The 20,459-nt window shown below is 39.4% G+C and overlaps 1 protein-coding gene across 1 annotated transcript; it reads right to left on the bottom strand.

Annotated features, from left to right (window-relative positions):
- Nucleotides 1-16,404: 16,404 nt before the first annotated feature.
- Nucleotides 16,405-19,602, bottom strand: oxt.S (oxytocin/neurophysin I prepropeptide S homeolog). Its single transcript, XM_018242602.2, has 3 exons — nt 19,409-19,602; nt 17,790-17,994; nt 16,405-16,605 (listed from the first exon to the last, which is right to left on the bottom strand). The coding sequence occupies exons 1-3, from the start codon at nt 19,529-19,531 to the stop codon at nt 16,556-16,558; spliced, it is 378 nt and encodes a 125-aa protein (XP_018098091.1). The 5' UTR covers nt 19,532-19,602; the 3' UTR covers nt 16,405-16,555.
- Nucleotides 19,603-20,459: the final 857 nt, after the last annotated feature.

The following is a 20,459-nucleotide window of genomic DNA, read 5'->3' as shown; positions in this document are numbered from 1 at the left end:
TCTTCCACAATTCCAAATGCATTTCTTGCTTTTGCCTCACAAACACCATTTTTCTATTGGATTTAGGTGCGGTGATTGGGCCCCTCCATAACATCAATCTTGTTGGTGTGGAACCAAGATGTTGCTCAGTTACTGGTGAGTTTTCTTGTTGAAACCTCCATTTCATGGGCATTTGCTCTTGGGGATAAAGCAACATGAGCTCTTCAAGTATTTGGATTGAAACTGATCCATGATCCCTGGTATAAAGGGATAAATAGGCCCAACACCACAGTATGAGAAACATCCCCATATCATGATGCTTTTGCTTCACTCTGTACTGGGGCTTCAATTCAGTGTTTGGGGGGCGTCAGCGACACCTAGACCCAAAAAGAACAATCTTGCTTTCATCAGTTCACAAAATGTTGCGCTATTTCTCTTTAGACCAGTCAATGTGTTCTTTGGCAGATTGTAAGCTCTTCAGCATGTCTTTTTTTTTTTTTCACCAATGGGACTTTGCGGGGGCTTCTTGACGATAGTTTGGCTTCACATAGGCACCTTCTAATTGTAACAGTATCACAGGTAACTTTGATATGGAGGGGCCCAATCCCCGCACCTTAATCCAATAGAAAACTTGTGGGGTGACACCAAAAATGGTGTTTGTGAGGCAAAAGCAAGAAATGCATTTGGAATTGTGGAAGAGGTTGTTGGAAGTTGGTGGAGTCCATACAACACAGATGTGAAGCACAGAAATACTGTTATACAACTCAATATTAGTTCCCTCATTCAAAGGAAAACAACAGCTTGAAACATGTGTCACTTGATACAGTGAATGTTTCAGTTGTTAAAGAAGAATTCAGGGACTGCTATTTTTTGGAACAGCCTAATATTCCCTTTTCTTCACTTTCTGTTCTATTATTATTAAGATTTTGAGCTTCATTTACTTTTTTTTTTTTTAAAAACTGCCATTATTCTGAACACAACTGTATATTATTATCTGCAGAAATAATTATTCTGCTTCATTATAAATATATGAACAAACGCAAAGGTGTATTGATGAAATATTCAATATTTATTAAACTACAAATGTCATTCAAGCACCAGATCTCTTGAACCCTGGGTACCCCTGGAACTATAGCAGGGTGATACCCCAATGTTTCTATATATCTGTAACCTTGTTATGAGCTAAGGGGGCCCAGTCTGAAGGTCAGTTAGGGGGAGATTTGGGGTGAGTGATTATTTGTACCCTGGGTACCCCTGGACCTATAGCAGGGTGACACCCCAATGTTTCTATATATCTGTAACCTTGTTATGAGCTAAGCGGGCCCAGTCTGAAGGTCAGTTAGGGGGAGATTTGGGGTGAGTTTATTTGTGTCCTGGGTACCCCTGGAACTATAGCAGGCTGACACCCCAATGTTTCTATATATCTGTAACCTTGTTATGAGCTAAGGGGGCCCAGTCTGAAGGTCAGTTAGGGGGAGATTTGGGGTGAGTGATTATTTGTACCCTGGGTACCCCTGGAACTATAGCAGGGTGACTGTTACCCCAATGTTTCTATATATCTGTAACCTTGTTATGAGCTAAGGGGCCCAGTCTGAAGGTCAGTTAGGGGGAGATTTGGGGTGAGTGTTTATTTGTGCCCTGGGTACCCCTGGAACTATAGCAGGGTGACTATTACCCCAATGTTTCTATATATCTGTAACCTTGTTATGAGCTAAGGGGGCCCAGTCTGAAGGTCAGTTAGGGAGAGATTTGGGGTGAGTGCTTATTTGTACCTGGGTACCCCTGGAAGTATAGCAGGGTGACACCCCAATGTTTCTATATATCTGTAACCTTGTTATGAGCTAAGGGGCCCAGTCTGAAGGTCAGTTAGGGGGAGATTTGGGGTGAGTGTTTATTTGTACCCTGGGTACCCCTGGAACTATAGCAGGGTGACACCCCAATGTTTCTATATATCTGTAACCTTGTTATGAGCTAAGGGGGCCCAGCCTGAAGGTCAGTTAGGGGGAGATTTGGGGTGAGTGTTTATTTGTACCCTGGGTACCCCTGGAACTATAGCAGGGTGACACCCCAATGTTTCTATATATCTGTAACCTTGTTATGAGCTAAGGGGGCCCAGTCTGAAGGTCAGTTAGGGGGAGATTTGGGGTGAGTGCTTATTTGTACCCTGGGTACCCCTGGAACTATAGCAGGGTGACTGTTACCCCAATGTTTCTATATATCTGTAACCTTGATATGAGCTAAGGGGCCCAGTCTGAAGGTCAGTTAGGGGGAGATTTGGGGCGAGTGTTTATTTGTACCCTGGGTACCCCTGGAACTATAGCAGGGTGACACCCCAATGTTTCTATATATCTGTAACCTTGATATGAGCTAAGGGGCCCAGTCTGAAGGTCAGTTAGGGGGAGATTTGGGGTGAGTGCTTATTTGTACCCTGGGTACCCCTGGAACTATAGCAGGGTGACTGTTACCCCAATGTTTCTATATATCTGTAACCTTGTTATGAGCTAAGGGGGCCCAGTCTGAAGGTCAGTTAGGGGGAGATTTGAGGTGAGTGCTTATTTGTACCCTGGGTACCCCTGGAACTATAGCAGGGTGACACCCCAATGTTTCTATTTATCTGTAACCTTGTTATGAGCTAAGGGGGCCCAGTCTGAAGGTCAGTTAGGGGGAGATTTGAGGTGAGTGTTTATTTGTACCCTGGGTACCCCTGGAACTATAGCAGGGTGACACCCCAATGTTTCTATATATCTGTAACCTTGTTATGAGCTAAGGGGGCCCAGTCTGAAGGTCAGTTAGGGGGAGATTTGGGGTGAGTGTTGATTTGTACCTTGGGTACCCCTGGAACTATAGGAGGGTGACTGTTACCCTGACTTTCTCTTTGATCTCCTGCACTGAACCGCCAGAAACAATGGCTGTCTCAAAGCTGTTCCATGCATGAAGCGCTAGCTCCTTCTCAAAGCTCAGAATCAAGCACAATGTCTTCTACTATAAAATTGTTGCTTCCAGAAATTCTTTTTTAAATGGTAAAGTGAATTGTTTGCAATGTCATTTAGAAATAAAAAGTAAACTATGACGGAATCCCTTTAATGCTTCAATTTGCTGTTTTTTGGTATTGTAAGTGCGTGGATCCTGATCTCCAAAGAAGACCTTTAGGTGAGCATGTTCTACACATATAGATGCTGTTTGTGATGCATTGTGAAGGCAGCAATGTACAAGAGTTAATTCATAGAGCAAAGGCATCTCTTATTGATTGGAGAAATCCTGCCCTGTGGGATTTATTAATAAATTCATTGAGTGTTACACTTGCCCCTCAATTCCCTCTCCTTTGCCCTTTGTATAATGCATTGCAGAGATGAAGGGAAATCACACAGGGTTTCTATGCACACAAAACTGACAGTTTGTAAACTGTGGCTCATTAATGTGTGTGAGACGCTGCCCAAATGTCTCATCAAACCCCCATCTGCCGGCCCAGGGCTTCACTTGGGAGCCATGCGACTCACTAATCAGAAGGCCAGAGCCGGGCACACGATGAAGGGTATAAATACCCCGGGCAAATGCTCAGCCTCAGTCAGACCTGCAGCAGCGCAACAACTGTCAGGTACGTGCAACTCTTCTACACTGGCACAGACATAGCAATCTACTGCTTTATTATATTCACTGCACTCACTCTCAAAGAAGAACTTTCCTGTTTATCAGCAAAAATTGCCATTTTCATTATACAGAAATATATATACTGTGTGTTATAGAAATTTGCCTATATATTGTTATATCATGTATACTGTATATACACCTAGGGGCAGATTCACTAACTTCGAGTGAAGGATTCGAATGAAAAAAATTCGAATTTCGAAGTATTTTTTGGGTACTACGACCATCGAATTGGTTAAATTCGTTCGAATTCGAACGAAATCGAACGATTCGAAGTAAAAATCGTTCGACTATTCGACCATTCGATAGTCGAAGTACTTTCCCTTTAAAAAAAACTTCGACCCCCTACTTCGGCAGATAAAACCTACCGAAGTCAATGTTAGCCTATGGGGAAGGTCCCCATAGGCTTGCTAACCTTTTTTTGATCGAAGGATTTTCCTTCGATCGTTGGATTAAAATCGTTCGAATTGTTCGATTCGAAGGATTTAATCGTTCGATCGAACGAAAAATCCTTCGATCGATCGATCGCTGGATTAGCGCTAAATCCTTCGACTTCGATATTCGAAGTCGAAGGATTTCAATTCGAGGGTCGAATTTCGAAGTATTTTTAACTTCGAAATTCGACCCTTAGTGAATCTGCCCCCTGATGTTTTAATTATACAGGTATGGAACCTGTTATCTAGAATGCTGGGGACCTGGGTTTTTCCAGATAATAGATCTTTCCATAATTTGGATCTTCATACCTTAAGTCTACTAGAAAATCATATAAACATTAAATAAACCCAATAGGCTGGTTTTGCCTCCAATAAGGATTAATTATATCTTAGTTGGGATCAAGTACAAGCTACTGTTTTATTATTACACAGATAAAGGAAATTGTTTTAAAAAATTTGGATTATTTGGATAAAATGAAGTCTATGGGAGACAGCTTTTCTGTAATTTGGAGCTTTCTGGATAACGGGTTTCCAGATAACAGATGGCATATATGTCAAACTATAGTGATTTGCTGGGTCTTTTTTTGCCTTCCTAGATCAACACTAAGGGGCCCATTTACTTAGCTCGAGTGAAGGAATAGAATAAAAAAAACTTTGAATGATTTTTTTGGCTACTTCGACCATCGAATGGGCTACTTCGACCTTCGACTACGACTTCAACTTCGAATCGAATCGTTTTACAAGAGGGGGGTACTTTATTCACTATATATATATATTTACAAATCTGTCTGTATACTATTATTGCACATTTTATAGAAATATATAATTATAGTTCAAAATATATTTATTTATTATATACAGTATATATGTTTAGAAATCAATATATATATATATATATATATATATATATATATATATATATTAAATAAATAAAAAAAAATGATAATCAATGCACAAAAAAGGTTAAACTTTAGGGTTAGGCCACACTGGGCGTTTTAGGGAGATTTGGTCGCCTGGCGACTAATCGCCTCGTCTTTGCGGCGACCAATCTCCCCAAACGCCTTTCCTGAACTCTGCGCCGGCGCTAATCACATGCGGCGATTGGGCGACTTCGGAAAACGAATCGACGCATGTGATTAGCGCCTGTGTTTTTTCATTTTAGCCGGCGCAGAGTTCAGGGAAGGCGTTTGGGCAGATTGGTCGCCGCAAAGACAAGGCGATTAGTCGCCAGGCGACCAAATCTCCCCAAAACGCCCAGTGTGACCCTTACTGGATCCTGTGCAAAGATAAACACACTAAATAGTTATATGGTACAATATATATAAGAATAAGTTGACATAAGTATAATACAGTCTGTATGATTATATATATATAGCTATAGTAAGACATAGTTCAGAAAGATTAGAAACACTGGGATTTTTGACAATGAAAAAGTTATATATTTGTGATCATACACTGTACAATATTTCAGTCCACATTCCAACCTTTCTCAATGGGATACTGTCATGGGAAAAAAAAAAAATTCCAAAACACATCAGTTAATAGTGCTGCTCCAGCAGAATTCTGCACTGAAATCCATTTCTCAAAAGAGCAAACACATTTTTTTATATTCAATTTTGAAATCTGACATGGGGCTAGACATATTGTCAATTTCCCAGCTGCCCCTGGTCATGTGACTTGTGCTCTGATAAACTTCAATCACTCTTTACTGCTGTACTGCAAGTTGGAGTGATATCACCCCCTCCCTTTCCCCCCAGCAGCCAAACAAAAGAACAATGGGAAGGTAACCAGATAGCAGCTCCCTAACACAAGATAACAGCTGCCTGGTAGATCTAAGAACAGCACTTAATAGTAAAATCCAGGTCCCACTGAGACACATTCAGTTACATTGAGAAGGAAAAACAGCAGCCTGCCAGAAAGCATTTCTCTCCTAAAGTGCTGGCACAAGTCACATAACCAGGGGCAGCTGGGAAATTGACAATATGTGTAGCCCCATGTCAGATTTCAAAATTGAATATAAAAAAATCTGTTTGCTCTTTTGAGAAATGGATTTCAGTGCAGAATTCTGCTGGAGTAGCACTATTAACTGATATATTTTGTAAAAAAAATTTTTTTCCCATGACAGTATCCCTTCAACGTATATATATAAATATATATATAAATAACTTAAAAAAAGCTAGCACTCACAGGTCTTAAAGTGGAAAGGAAGGGGTTTTATTCAAACAGAAAAAACGAACGTTTCGGCTAGGTCCCTAGCCTTTCTCAAAGTGAGTTAAACAAACAGCAGCAACCATTTCAAAACACCAATGGCGGGAAAGGGGTAATAGTGACATCATACAGTGTAAGTACAAACACAGGGCTAAGTACAAACATCAATAAAGCAATAAAATTGATGTTTGCCCTCCCACTTTCATTACACTGTATGATGTCACTATTACCCCTTTCCCGCCATTGGTGTTTAAAATGGTTGCTGCTGTTTGTTTAACTCACTTTGAGAAAGGCTAGGGACCTAGCCGAAACGTTCGTTTTTTCTGTTTGAATAAAACCCCTTCTTTTCCACTTTAAGACCTGTGAGTGCTAGCTTTTTTTGAGTTATTGCACATACCTTTATACAGCTCTGCACCCAGGCACCTTATACTTCTATACGTGTTGTGCCGACATTCTCCGTTCAATATATATAAATATGTGGATGATTAGAGGTGGATGATTATAATTATTTATACATATCATTTTTTTACCCATTTCTTGCCGAGGGCTCAGAGTAGATGCATTAGTGATACTTTGGGGATCCCCCATTGAACCCTTCTATTTCATTAACCCTTTCCAGTCCGAGGAGTGAATTGTCCAGCAGTGGAAGCCAATCCAGTTCCAGTTCCCAATGAAAGTGATGCTTGTGCCTCTGTTATTTCTTCCCCTAGTGTTTCCATCTGTGACAACCCTATTCCCTGGGGAAGGAGATGACACAATGAACATAAAGAGACGTATCCAATACCCCAAACTTTGCCCACACCCCCCCCCCAACCAGTAATTATTTGCTCAATTCCATTTGCTTTTTTTTTCTAATTGTCAATCATTTTACATTGTATTCTGTTAACGTAATAAATCATGCGTTTATGTTTTTACTGGGTAATGTGATGAAACTTTAAACTGGACAAAGTTTGTCCAGATTTGGTAACTCATTTATACCGATTTATACTACAGGTATAGTATATTACCCGAAAACCCGTTATCCAGAAGGCTCCGAATTACAGAAAGGGCGTCTCCCATAGACTCCATTATAATTAAATAATCCAAATTTTGAAAACAATTTCCTTTTTCTGTGTATTAATAAAACAGTAACTTGTACTTGATTCCAACTAAGATATAACTAGTGATGGGCAAATATCTCCCCTTCCGATTCGCCATAAAATTCGTGAATTTCCAGCAAAAAATTTTCGGCGAAAAATTCACAAAAAATCGTGAAATCTGAGAGTTCACGGAAAAATTCCGAAATTCAAAAGTTTTCGTGAAAAAAATTGTGAAATTCGAACGTTTTCACCAAAAAATCTTGAAAATCGGAAATTGATGCTGGTGAAAAGCGGAAATTCGCTGTGAATTTGTGCCAGCCGAATTTATCCGCCCATCACTAGATAATTAATCCTTATTAGAAGCAAAACCAGCCTATTGGGTTAATTTCTTGTTTATATGATTTTCTAATAGATTTAAAGGGGACCTGTCACCCAAAAAAATTATTCGAAATCCTATTTTATCACATTATTCAATCCAAATGAACTTTAATTACACTATATCAATTATTTGAATCTTGTTTACATAAGTCTGGGAATTCATAATTATAACAAGCAGGAAGGAGCCATTTTGTGGACACTGTTATTAAAGGAAAACTATACACCCCAAACAATGTAGGTCTCTATTAAAAGATACAGTAAAACAGCTCATGTGTAAAACCCAGCTTCATGTAAATGAATCATTATCATAATAATATACCTTTTTAGTAGTATGTGCCATTGGGTAATCATAAATAGAAAATTGCCATTTTAAAAAATAAGGGCCGCCCCCTGAGATCGTAGGATTCACTGTGCACACATACAAACCACATGTAAGGTCACATGAGCCAATTAACAGACAGAGTTCTGCCTTTTGCTTCCTCACTTCTTCCTGTTACAGTTAGTGTTGTAGTATTTCTGGTCAGGTGATCTCTGAGGCAGCACAGATACAGTCACCAAATGGTGGTTCAAGGCAAGAGATGTAAAAGGGCAATATTTATGTAAATATATATTCCAGTTTGGTGAGATTCTTTAATATGTCATTCAATTTGATATAAACTATCTGTTGCTTAAGTATTCATTTTGGGGGTATAGTTTTCATTTAAGACAAGTCTTGTATCATCTCAGAATCTTGTTTGTGCACCAGAATAGGGGACCTGATGTCCATCCCCATGTCCTGGCTACACAATTACATGGTGAAGAGAACTGGGGAATGTGGGGAGAGCAGTGACATGTAGGAAGTGCTGAATGGAAAGTGAAAGTAATTGCCTAAGGCATAGAGGAGGGGCAGACAATATTTGATTGACAGCTGAGATTTTTAAAAGCGTTTACAACAGCTATGAATGGTTTAATAAAAAAAGGATTTGGATTTCATTTTTAATTTGAAAAGCACTTTTATTATACAGCTTTTTATGTTTAGGTGACAGGTCCACTTTAAGGTATAAAGATCCATTATCCAGAAAATCCTAGGTCCCAAGCGTTCTGGATAACAGGTCCCCTACCTGTACTGCTTATATACTGCTAGTTTTGTAACGCTACCCTTCACATCTATGTACAACCACAGTTCACAGATACTGCAGTTCTCTGCAGTATCTTACCATGAATGTATTTTTAATTTTCAGGCCCGTTCTTATAAACTGCAAAAGATATCGGCCTCTTCATGGCCTGTCAGTCACCTTGTGCTCCTGCTGACAGTTCTCTTTGTGGTCGGCACACAGCTCTCAAGTGCCCAGCACTGGTCACATGGTTGGTATCCAGGCGGAAAGAGGCAGTTGGACATGTGTTTGTTTCCAGAGGTTTGTCATCAATATATCTATTGTTATCTATTGTTAAATCAGACCTAGATTTAAGGGGTGTAGGCTTGTAACACCCTGGACCTCCTGAAAGTATTGACTCCAGTACCAAGAGGGGTTCAAGTGTCTATCACTACTCTGGCTTTACACTTTAAAGTGATTCTGTCATGATTTTTATGATGTAGTTTTTATTTCTAAATGACACTGTTTACACTGCAAATACTTCACTCTACACTATACAATTTCATTCCTGGACCAGCAAGTGTATTTAGTTGTAATATTGGTGTGTAGGTGCATCTCAGCTCATTTTGCCTGGTCATGTGATTTCAGAAAGAGCCAGCACTTTAGGATGGAACTGCTTTCTGGCAGGCTGTTGTTTCTCCTACTCAATGTAACTGAATGTGTCTCAGTGGGACCTGGATTTTACTATTGAGTGTTGTTCTTAGATCTACCAGGCAGCTGTTATCTTGTGTTAGGGACGATCTCCAAGTACAGAAAATAAAGTGCTAGAATCCTCAAAAATTCATTGAGGAGGGGGATTTAACAGAAAGAATAAAATATAGTATAGTATTTTTTTTAAAAAATTTTTTTGTTTTTTGTTTTTTTAAAAAATTGTTAAGACCCACCGTGATTATTAACAGTGATAATAGTGTTCTTTTATTTAACTTAGAAGAAGAGAGCCCAAAAAAGTGAAAGTTGTAAATTTTAGATGAAAGATAACAAAAAAGAATAAAAAATAAAAATAAAATTAGAATATGAAAAATAAAATTAAATAATTAAAAAGTGAACAAGTGAATAATTTAGTGAATTAATAAATACCAACGATTTCTCTCCAAGTGATAGTGAATTCAGTGTTATTTGTTACTTAAAACACATTCAATTGTGCAATAGGTGAATATTAATGTAATTAAGGAATATTTGGTGTGGGTTCAACTTCCCCTTAGATTTTTCCCGTTTAAGATCCACACTCTATGGCTTAGAGGAAAGGTAACATAGAATACTTTGCCACAATTCCGGTACAACCGGTTGTGCAGCTCACTCACCAAATGTGAGTTAAGGGAGAGCGTCTGATAGGTCCTGTTCGCGCTGTTTCCACTCTTTTTCTACTATCCAGGTTGTTGTAAGAGGGATAAAAATAGAGAGGGGCATGTGCAGGGATCACTTTAAAACAGTTTAATAGAATAAAAATACACTCACAAACACGATCGGTAAAACTGCAAAAGGATTGGTAAAAGTCCCGCGAAAGTCGCTGTGTCTCCTTGGCGTCCCTCGGAAGATACAGACGTCTCTCTGGATCGGGTACTCCTGCAAAAGGTTAGCGTGGTCCTTTTCGCTTACGCGTTTCGCCTGGCTGGCTTCTTCCTGAGCGATGACGTCCACATACTTTCTTGCCCCTTTATTCTCTGTGCGCTCTCAACCAAACTTACAACAACTTTATTTACAAGTGTTTCAGTGCATTTAGGCACTGTTCTTTATACAGCTAGTGCGTATCATAACTTCAAAAAAATCCTGCCCTATTGTTTCTACACCCAGAAGGGATTTAGTGCACTTATTTATACATATAAAACGATTAAACATATGTATTCAACAATTCTACAGCATTAAACATCCATAATTTTAAAAAACTTTTTTTTAAAAAACAATTTAGAAAACAATTTAAAAACAATTTAAACACTTGGACTCCAACATTAGTTTAAGCGATAATTGTCACATTCAGTGTTTGTCACACTCTTGAATATAACCTGTATGGCACCGCTCTGTATTTTTTTAAAATTACAATTCAAAGTGTCTATTTCTGTCTTCTGATAAGACCTGAAAAGAGTAGCTATTTCCTTATCTAGAATTGTCTAAGGGAAGTGTCAATTATCATTACGAAAGTAACAGTTTCAATCCCCATAGTGTTATCAGTAGAATATAGTTACATTCAGGATTCTTGTGACTATATTACTTGTTTATTTGTCTAAAAACGCTTTAAGGTTAAAATCTATATTTAACCCCAAAGGAGTAAGGGATTTTATCCTATGTATCCACCAGCTTTCTCTTTGTAGGGTTTTGGTCACCAGGTTTCCTCCTCTCCAATTCTTTTTAACTTGTTCTATACCCCACCATTTCAAGCCTGACGGATTTTTGTTATGTTTTTCTGTAAAGTGTTTAGATACGGAATGCTTCATATTTCCTTTTTTTATATTATTTATGTGTTCTCCAATCCTTTCCTTTATCTTTCTATTTGTTTTCCCTACATATTGGAGTCCGCAGGGACATTCTAAACCATATATAATATTCGCTGTTTCACATTTAATCAAATCCTTTATTTCAAATGTTTCATTTGTTACTTTACTGATAAATGTCTTATATTTTGTAGTATGTCTGCATGCTTTGCATATGGGGATTGAAACTGTTACTTTCGTAACCTGCCATACAGGTTATATTCAAGAGTGTGACAAACACTGAATGTGACAATTATCGCTTAAACTAATGTTGGAGTCCAAGTGTTTAAATTGTTTTTAAATTGTTTTCTAAATTGTTTTTTAAAAAAAAGTTTTTTAAAATTATGGATGTTTAATGCTGTAGAATTGTTGAATACATATGTTTAATCGTTTTATATGTATAAATAAGTGCACTAAATCCCTTCTGGGTGTAGAAACAATAGGGCAGGATTTTTTTGAAGTTATGATACGCACTAGCTGTATAAAGAACAGTGCCTAAATGCACTGAAACACTTGTAAATAAAGTTGTTGTAAGTTTGGTTGAGAGCGCACAGAGAATAAAGGGGCAAGAAAGTATGTGGACGTCATCGCTTAGGAAGAAGCCAGCCAGGCGAAACGCGTAAGCGAAAAGGACCACGCTAACCTTTTGCAGGAGTACCCGATCCAGAGAGACGTCTGTATCTTCCGAGGGACGCCAAGGAGACACAGCGACTTTCGCGGGACTTTTACCAATCCTTTTGCAGTTTTACCGATCGTGTTTGTGAGTGTATTTTTATTCTATTAAACTGTTTTAAAGTGATCCCTGCACATGCCCCTCTCTATTTTTATCCCTCTTACAACAACCTGGATAGTAGAAAAAGAGTGGAAACAGCGCGAACAGGACCTATCAGACGCTCTCCCTTAACTCACATTTGGTGAGTGAGCTGCACAACCGGTTGTACCGGAATTGTGGCAAAGTATTCTATGTTACCTTTCCTCTAAGCCATAGAGTGTGGATCTTAAACGGGAAAAATCTAAGGGGAAGTTGAACCCACACCAAATATTCCTTAATTACATTAATATTCACCTATTGCACAATTGAATGTGTTTTAAGTAACAAATAACACTGAATTCACTATCACTTGGAGAGAAATCGTTGGTATTTATTAATTCACTAAATTATTCACTTGTTCACTTTTTAATTTTTTAATTTTATTTTTCATATTCTAATTTTATTTTTATTTTTTATTCTTTTTTTGTTATCTTTCATCTAAAATTTACAACTTTCACTTTTTTGGGCTCTCTTCTTCTAAGTTAAATAAAAGAACACTATTATCACTGTTAATAATCACGGTGGGTCTTAACAATTTTTTAAAAAAACAAAAAACAAAAAAAAATTTTAAAAAAAATACTATACTATATTTTATTCTTTCTGTTAAATCCCCCTCCTCAATGAATTTTTGAGGATTCTAGCACTTTATTTTCTGTACTTGGAGATCGTCTCAAACAGGTGGAGGAGGACCTGCAAGTGCTGAACTGTGGGGAAACCAAAGTTTGTCCTTGGATACAACCTGATATATTTGGATCTTGTGTTAGGGAGCTGCTATCTGGTTACCTTCCCATTGTTCTGTTGTTAGGCTGCTGGAGGGAAAGGGAGGGGGGTGATATCACTCCAACTTGCAGTACAGCAGTAAAGAGTGACTGAAGTTTATCAGAGCACAAGTCACATGACTGGGGGCAGCTGGGAAACTGACAATATTCCTAGCCCCATGTCAGATTTCAAAATATTTTGAAAAATGGATTTCAGTGCAGAAGTTGCTGGAGCAGCACTATTAACTGATGCGTTTTGAATAAAACATCTTTTCCCATGACAGTATCCCTTTAAGACACTAGTAGCAACGAGAGCCATATACTTACTGCTTAGTTAGACTCAATTGGGGGTAAAAGTACTATATGAGCTGTCTCTGAGTAAAATAGATGTGTAAATATTCTGATACTTAATGCTCTACCTCATAGATTTCGGGGGATCTTAAGCCCCGCGAAGGAGAGAGATGTGATTACCCAACAAACGAAATGAACATTCTAAAGGATCTTATGGTAAGATCATCAATAAAACCAGTCTCTACGCTATTGGTTATAATTCTCCCAGTGCTGACAGTGACATATAAAATCCATCCGGCAGTTGTTTTGTTAGCTTTAAAAGATATATTAGATCTGACTGTCAATCAACATCTGTCCCTCTTTCAACCGAACCAAATTAAATCCAAAAATTATGTGACTTTAAGGGCAGAGACACACGCTGCTATTTAGGGAGATTAGTCGTCCATCGACAAATCGCTTCTTCTTCGAATGACTAATCTCCCGCCGGCTAGAACATAAATCACCGGTGGGAGTGCAAACGGTGCGCTTCGTTTTCCAAAGTTGCCTCACGAGGAAACTTCGTGGCAACTTCGGAAAGCCGAATCGATCCGAGAGCCATCCCCCCGGCGATTTACATTCTTCCTGGCTGGAAGGCAGTTCAGGGAGATTAGTCGCTCGAAGAAGAAGCGATTTGTAGCTGGGCGACTAATCTCTCCAAATAGCAGCGGTGTCTCTGCCCTAATAAAACTCAAGGCCAGTTATCCAAAACCAGTGATAAGATAAGAAACATGTTTCTCAACACCTTCTGTGATGTTGCTCCCAGTGAGTCTCATAGCAGGGGCATCATTTTACAGTTCAGGTTACAGTGACTGCTGCAGAACTTTGTTTCACTTGGGATAGAGTGACAACACCGGCAAAATGTAGGCCTTTAATGGAGTATGATAGGCTGGGCAGGATCCTCCAGTGCCTGGATAACTCAACTGAGATGGTTTGGAGTTTGGATGCCGGATTTCTGTATTCACCTTTTGGAGATGGGTGAGAGATGCAGTTCAGCAATGATGTCAATTTGTGCTCGCGCTATAGACAGTGCTGGGAGCTATGAATGGAGGATCAAACAAGCTGCATGTGTTTCATGGAATGGATTCATCGCTGTGGATGCTGCTCCAGCTCTGGATGAGCCTACCCATCTGTGTGAATCCCCAGGGTAAGGTGTGCCACGGGGAGGGTAGAAAAAGAGAGGATCCAGGATGGTTTCTGTTTATGACACAGGCTGTTGTTGATGCCTGCCACGAGGGAGCCAGTACCTAACCGGAGGGAAAGGTATTTTGGGCTGTAGCACTACCTGGGACCAAGTGTACTCTTTTGGGGACAAGGGATGGAACTCTTGGGCTGCCAAAAGGAGTAGTGCGGGACTTTGCCTGGCAAGGAGGTGTCAGGATTGGACTTGCACAGGTTCCCATGGGAGTGGGTTATATGATGTGAATGTGTTTTACTTCCCCTTTAATAGTACACTTGTTTTATATAAAGTTATATTGTTATATAATAAAGTGTGTGGGTGATTTGTTTCCTAATGGGAATATCTTCAGGAGTATTCCAGGACCCCATTAGGTGGAGGCACTGCCAGAGAAGAGTTTTCCCAGTACCTTTCAACTTGCAAAGGGAACTCAGGACCCGAGTTGGTAATCTGGTACAACCTTGGCACCAGGGGGGTCGCCAAGAGGGTGTTACACCTCCATATGCCAATGTATTGGATGTTACTAGAGTAGGAAGGCAGGAGCAATTCTATAGCAATTCTATAGGAGAGGGTGTAAGTATTGTATGGAATAGCTCCGCTGTGCATGGGAATGTGTTCAGCAACTCTGTGTATTTACAGTTGGGAAAGAAAACGTTGGCTTCTATAGGAACACTAGATGGTGCTCTTAGACTTACCTTTAGGCTAATGCAACCGTAAAATCTCTCTCTGTTATCCATTTGCACCAGGATAATGTTCTATAACTGCTCACAGTACAGCACAAAACTCCATGGTCTGAAAAGAATTATTTCTACTGTGTTTGGCTCCCCTATGTGGTGTATGGGGTGTCACTCTGCCAGCGCCTATTTAATGATCACACCAGCACCCATTGTAGTCCCTTATGTAGCTGTGCCCATTGACACATGTACGGGTATGGAACCTGTTATACAGAATCCAGTTGTCCAGACGTTTTTCGGATAAGGAATCTTTCCATAATTTGGATTTTCATACCTTACATCTACTTGAAAATCATATAAACATGAAATAAACCCAATGGACTGGGGTCAATAAGGATTAATTATATCTTCATTTGGATTAAGTACAGGTATGGGACCTGTTATCCAGAATGCTCAGGACCTGGGGTTTTCCGGATAACGGACAGTTCCATCATTTGGGTCTTCATACCTTAAGTTTACTAGAAAATCATGTAAACATTAAATAAACCCAATAAGCTGAGTATGTTTTCAGTAGGGATTAATTATATCTTAGTTGGGATCAAGTACATTACATTGGACCCTCCTTTTGTGTTACCCACAGATTGTCTATTGATACAGTAGGTACTTCAGGGCTTGTGGAAGCGGATCTGGGCAAGCAGGGTCCACAAGGTCCAGGGCCCACTGGATTTTTTCCGGTGTCCCACTGGCCCAGTCTGACTCTGGCCTTAAAAGGTACAGAACCTGGGCCCCCAGTAGTGGTCTATATACACTTCCCTTACATTCACACTAGTACTGATATGTGGATAAAGGAGCACTTGGTACAACAGGAGCCCTGAATTTGCCTCCTACTAAGAGGGCCCTTGTGCTCATTATTTATTATCAGATTATCATATTTGAAGCATGTCCCCCTAACTGCCCATCACCTCTTATCCAGAATTCTCGGGACTTGAGGTTTCCGGTTAACAGATCTTTCTGTAATTTGGATCTTCATACATTAGGTCTACTAGAAAATCATATAAACATTAAATAAAGCCAATAGGCTGGTTTAGCCTCCAATAAGGATTAATTATATCTTAGTTGGGATCAAGTACAAGCGACTGTTTTTTCTTATTACACAAATAAAATAATTTTTAAAAATTTGGATTATTTGGATAAAATGGAGTCTATGGGAAACAGCATATTTCTGGGTGTCTGAGATGAATCTGTGTCTAGAATATATACCCACAACCTGCCGTATCCACAATTTATAGGTCAAGTGTTATCATGGGCGGAGGAAGAAAAACCAATCATTTATATATTCCCGTGTTATAAGGTTATTTATTCTGCATATAGTACATCTATAAATGGATATCTGGTCAGATGCTGACAGTTGCACCTGTATTAAGACCTGGGCTCTCGTCCTTTCATTTCATGTAGATTTGGAAGCGTTTGCTTTCGTGACACATCATCTAGGGGAATACAGAGTCCTGCTCACACGCCGGGTCCACTGTACAGCTCTCTGCAAACATACAAATAACAAGGGCTACTTAGTCATATGATTGATATACAGTGGTTTGTATGTGCCATAAACGTGCTTTTATCCTCTGGGGTACACGGATGGGACCTGTTATCCAGAATGCTTGGGACCTGAGGTTTTCCGGATAAGGGGTCTTGCTTTAATTTGGATATCCATACCTTAAGACTGCTAAAAAAACATTAAATCGACCTGAGGTTTTCCGGATAAGGGGTCTTACCTTAATTTGGATATCTACACCTTAAGTCTGCTAAAAAAAACATTTAAAGGAGAAGGAAAGGTTATAAGTAAGTAAGCTTTATCAGAAAGGTCTATATAAATACACCAGTAAACCCTCAAAGTAATGCTGCTCTGAGTCCTCTGTCAAAAGAAACAGCACATTTCTTCCCTTCTATTGTGTACTCATGGGCTTCTGTATCAGACTAACTGTTTTCAGCTTAATCCTCCAGGGCTTGGGCTTGAGCATGCTCAGTTTGCTCCTCTCTCCCTCCCTGCTGTAATCTGAGCCCAGAGCTATGAGTGAGCAGGGAGAGACTCAGGCAGGAAGTGATGTCACACCAAGCTAATATGGCAGCTGCTATCCTAAACAAACAGAGAGAGCTTCTAGAGATGTTTATTCAGGTATGGTAAATATATATAAATATAGTCTTATAGCTTGCACTATTGTGGCTAATCTATTGGAAATAAACTGCTTCGGTAGCTTTCCTTCTCCTTTAAACATTAAATAATTGCTTTGCCTACAATAAGGATTATTATATCTCAGCACTAGTTACAGTTTATTACTACTGTGAAAAATGAAATCATTTTTTTCAAAATGCAAATGATTTAATTATAACAGAGTCTATGGGACATGGCCTTCCCCTATTTCAGAGCTTTCTGGTTATCGGGTTACCAGATCCTGATACCTGTATAAGCACCCAATTCTATAGCATAGGTGGCAACGTCTAAATTGCAAAAGGGGGAGTATATAAGGAAGAGGTACATGTCAATCCATGGAACAAGATGAATAAAATGACCTTTTTTTGTCCTTTTTGTTGCAAGAAAAGTCATATAAGGAGAAATAAGCATTATACATGGCAACTGCTCTACTGCATTGAAAAAATGAATTCTCACCCTATACATTGTAACTTGTCCAATTCCAATACTGGAGAAGGACATTCCTGACTCACCGTGATTGCAGCAGATTCCTGAGGCGCCGCAGTTTCCTCCATTGTTTCCGCACGGCTTTCTCCCTGACTCACAAGGTGAGGGAAGGTAGTTCTCTTCTTGGCATCTTAAAGTCTCTGAGGTTCCCACGTAGCAGCCCAGTTCCTCCCCGCAGCAGATGTTTGGCCCAAAACAATGTCCCTTATTTCTCGGCCCACAGGGGATACACTAAAGAGTGTGGATTGGGAAGAATTAGTTGCAGAATCTATGGCCGGGAACTGTTTTTTTTTACTCATGAGCCACATTCAAATGTAAAAAGAATTTGGAAGCAACACAAGCATGAAAAAAGTTCCTGGGGTGCAAAATAAAGGATATAATTGGCTATTTAGTAGCCCTATGTGGACTGGCAGTCTACAGGAGGCTCTGGTTTGCCCATAAATATGTTTTTTATACAACCAAAACTTGTCTAGAAACCTGGAATTCAAAAATAAGCTCCTGCTTTGAGGCCACTGGGAGCAACATCCAAGGGGATGAGGAGTATGTTGATCACGTTGATCCCGAGCTACTGGTTGGGGATCACTGATCAATGGGCTCTCTCACTTATTCTTCATCAATCTTGTACTCTCTGTGTGCCATATTGGTTGCCGACACAAAAACCTTTAAATATGAGTGGGAGCTACCATATTGCATACATTCAGGTGATAATTCCCTTATAGAAATGAGACACAATGGGTGGAACAAGGTACCAAGTGCAGGCCACAACCGAAAGCCTCCATGTTTTTCTCACTAGGTGCCCTGCTCCACCATCAGTGCCACTGGTCACATGTCACTGAATTACATTCTCATTTGCCCCATCAATATAGTAATATCTAATGAGAGGCAGGCAGAGGGGGTTACATAGGTTTCCCCCTTAACCTTCCCCCTAAATTGACCATCATTTTAACCTGGCGTGAGGTTCAATAGAATTCCTAAGATATCCATCATTTAATGTATAAAGTCAGTTCATGTGTACTGGAGTATCATCAGTGCTGTGTATACAGGAACACTATATATATATATATATATATATATATATATATATATATATATATATATATATATATATATATATATATATATATATATATATATATATATATATATATATATATATATATATATATATATATATATATATATATATATATATATATTCTCAGTGTATGAACCCTAAACATTCTTATAAATCTTTTAGTATAAGGTTTAGTATAAATTCTGCATAGTCTGAACAATCTAGTCCAATGAACTCCTGGGCCTCTATAGGGTCTCCTCTGCCCAGTGTACCCCCCCTCCCCAGTGTTGGCACAAGTAACCCAGGGAATCTTAACCTTTTACTCAAGGAGCCCAAACAGTTGGTTATGGTACTAATTAAGCACATCAATTCATTGTTATTGACTTTTACAGAAGAACTTTTAATTATATCAAATGGGGATCATGAAGACCCACCATAAACAGCATGGGTGTTCAATTTTGGGTCACCACCTAGGTTAGGAATTACTGAGGGGTAAGTATTAAAGTGGGATCTGACCCTTGAGATAAACCTCCCCCTACCCCAATGTCCAGTGCCCCTTCCTAGTAAAGACAGTATATTCTGTGCTCTTACCTTCCTAATGTCCATGATGTCCATCACCGATCTCTTTCCTCCAATAGGGCAGTTTTGGATGTAACAAGCTGAAGTAAGAGCCACAAGGCAGAAGAGACAAGCGGCAAGCGTAGTGTAGGTCATGGTTGGTCTGGTCACGTCTGGTACTGATGCCTTCTACTCAATATTCACCTGGGCTACTCTACACTGTGTACTCTATGTATATATATATAGTATATACCCCCTCAACTGGAGACGCCCCCATTCCTCAGTAACGTCATGGATCTTCTTGTAGTGAAATAATAATAAGTGCCATTCCTTCTGGCAGCAAATTTCTCAATTATTAACCCAAGGTTGAAGATGTGAGGTCTCCAAGGGAAGAATCATTTCGCCGGGAGATTTTTCCAGTGTATAAAGAGATAATATGTATTAGTAGAAGAAGACCTTTTAATTAGCAGAGTCTTCAAGGTCAGCCCAAGAGCAATTTACCTGGATATAAAGGGTCATAACCCTGGAACATGAAACAGATGCCCCCCCCATTTTTAATAATGAGCGGAATGAATATAACTGATTTATTCACAGTTTAATGATAATGCTCTGCGTATCTCAGCAAATGTCCAACTTTTCTATTATCTCCCATGAGTCATATAGGAACATGCTTCTTCTGAGAGTGAGAGTTCATGGATGAAGGAAAGAAAGAATCCACTCAAGAAATCTACAGCCCCAAGTATGAGTGACCCTAATACTAGAGACCCTAGTAACTGGATAGAGCTTAAAATGCCCCTTAAAGATGGGACAGGGTGCCCATTTAGGGAGGTAAAATGATTCCCATCCAATATATATCTAATTGTGTCTTGGGCAAATATCCAACAGGCCATGCATGAAATCCAGTTGGCCATGGAAGGGCTGTAGGTGACAGGTCAGTACAGGTCCCTCAAGGGGAAGATTGACTGAAGCAGCCCAATGGCTCACCACTTGGGTAGAGAAATTTGGCAAATATCTGTTTTTCAGTGACCTAGTAAAATGGTGAATTGTGAATACAGGTATGGGATCTGCTCGGAGCCTGAGGGTT

The sequence above is a fragment of the Xenopus laevis genome, chromosome 1S, assembly GCF_017654675.1.
Source record: "Xenopus laevis strain J_2021 chromosome 1S, Xenopus_laevis_v10.1, whole genome shotgun sequence".
In the NCBI taxonomy this organism is placed as follows: Eukaryota; Metazoa; Chordata; class Amphibia; order Anura; family Pipidae; genus Xenopus; species Xenopus laevis.
The sequence above is the reverse complement of the archived record's forward strand: the minus strand, read 5'-3'. Positions and strand labels throughout refer to the sequence as shown.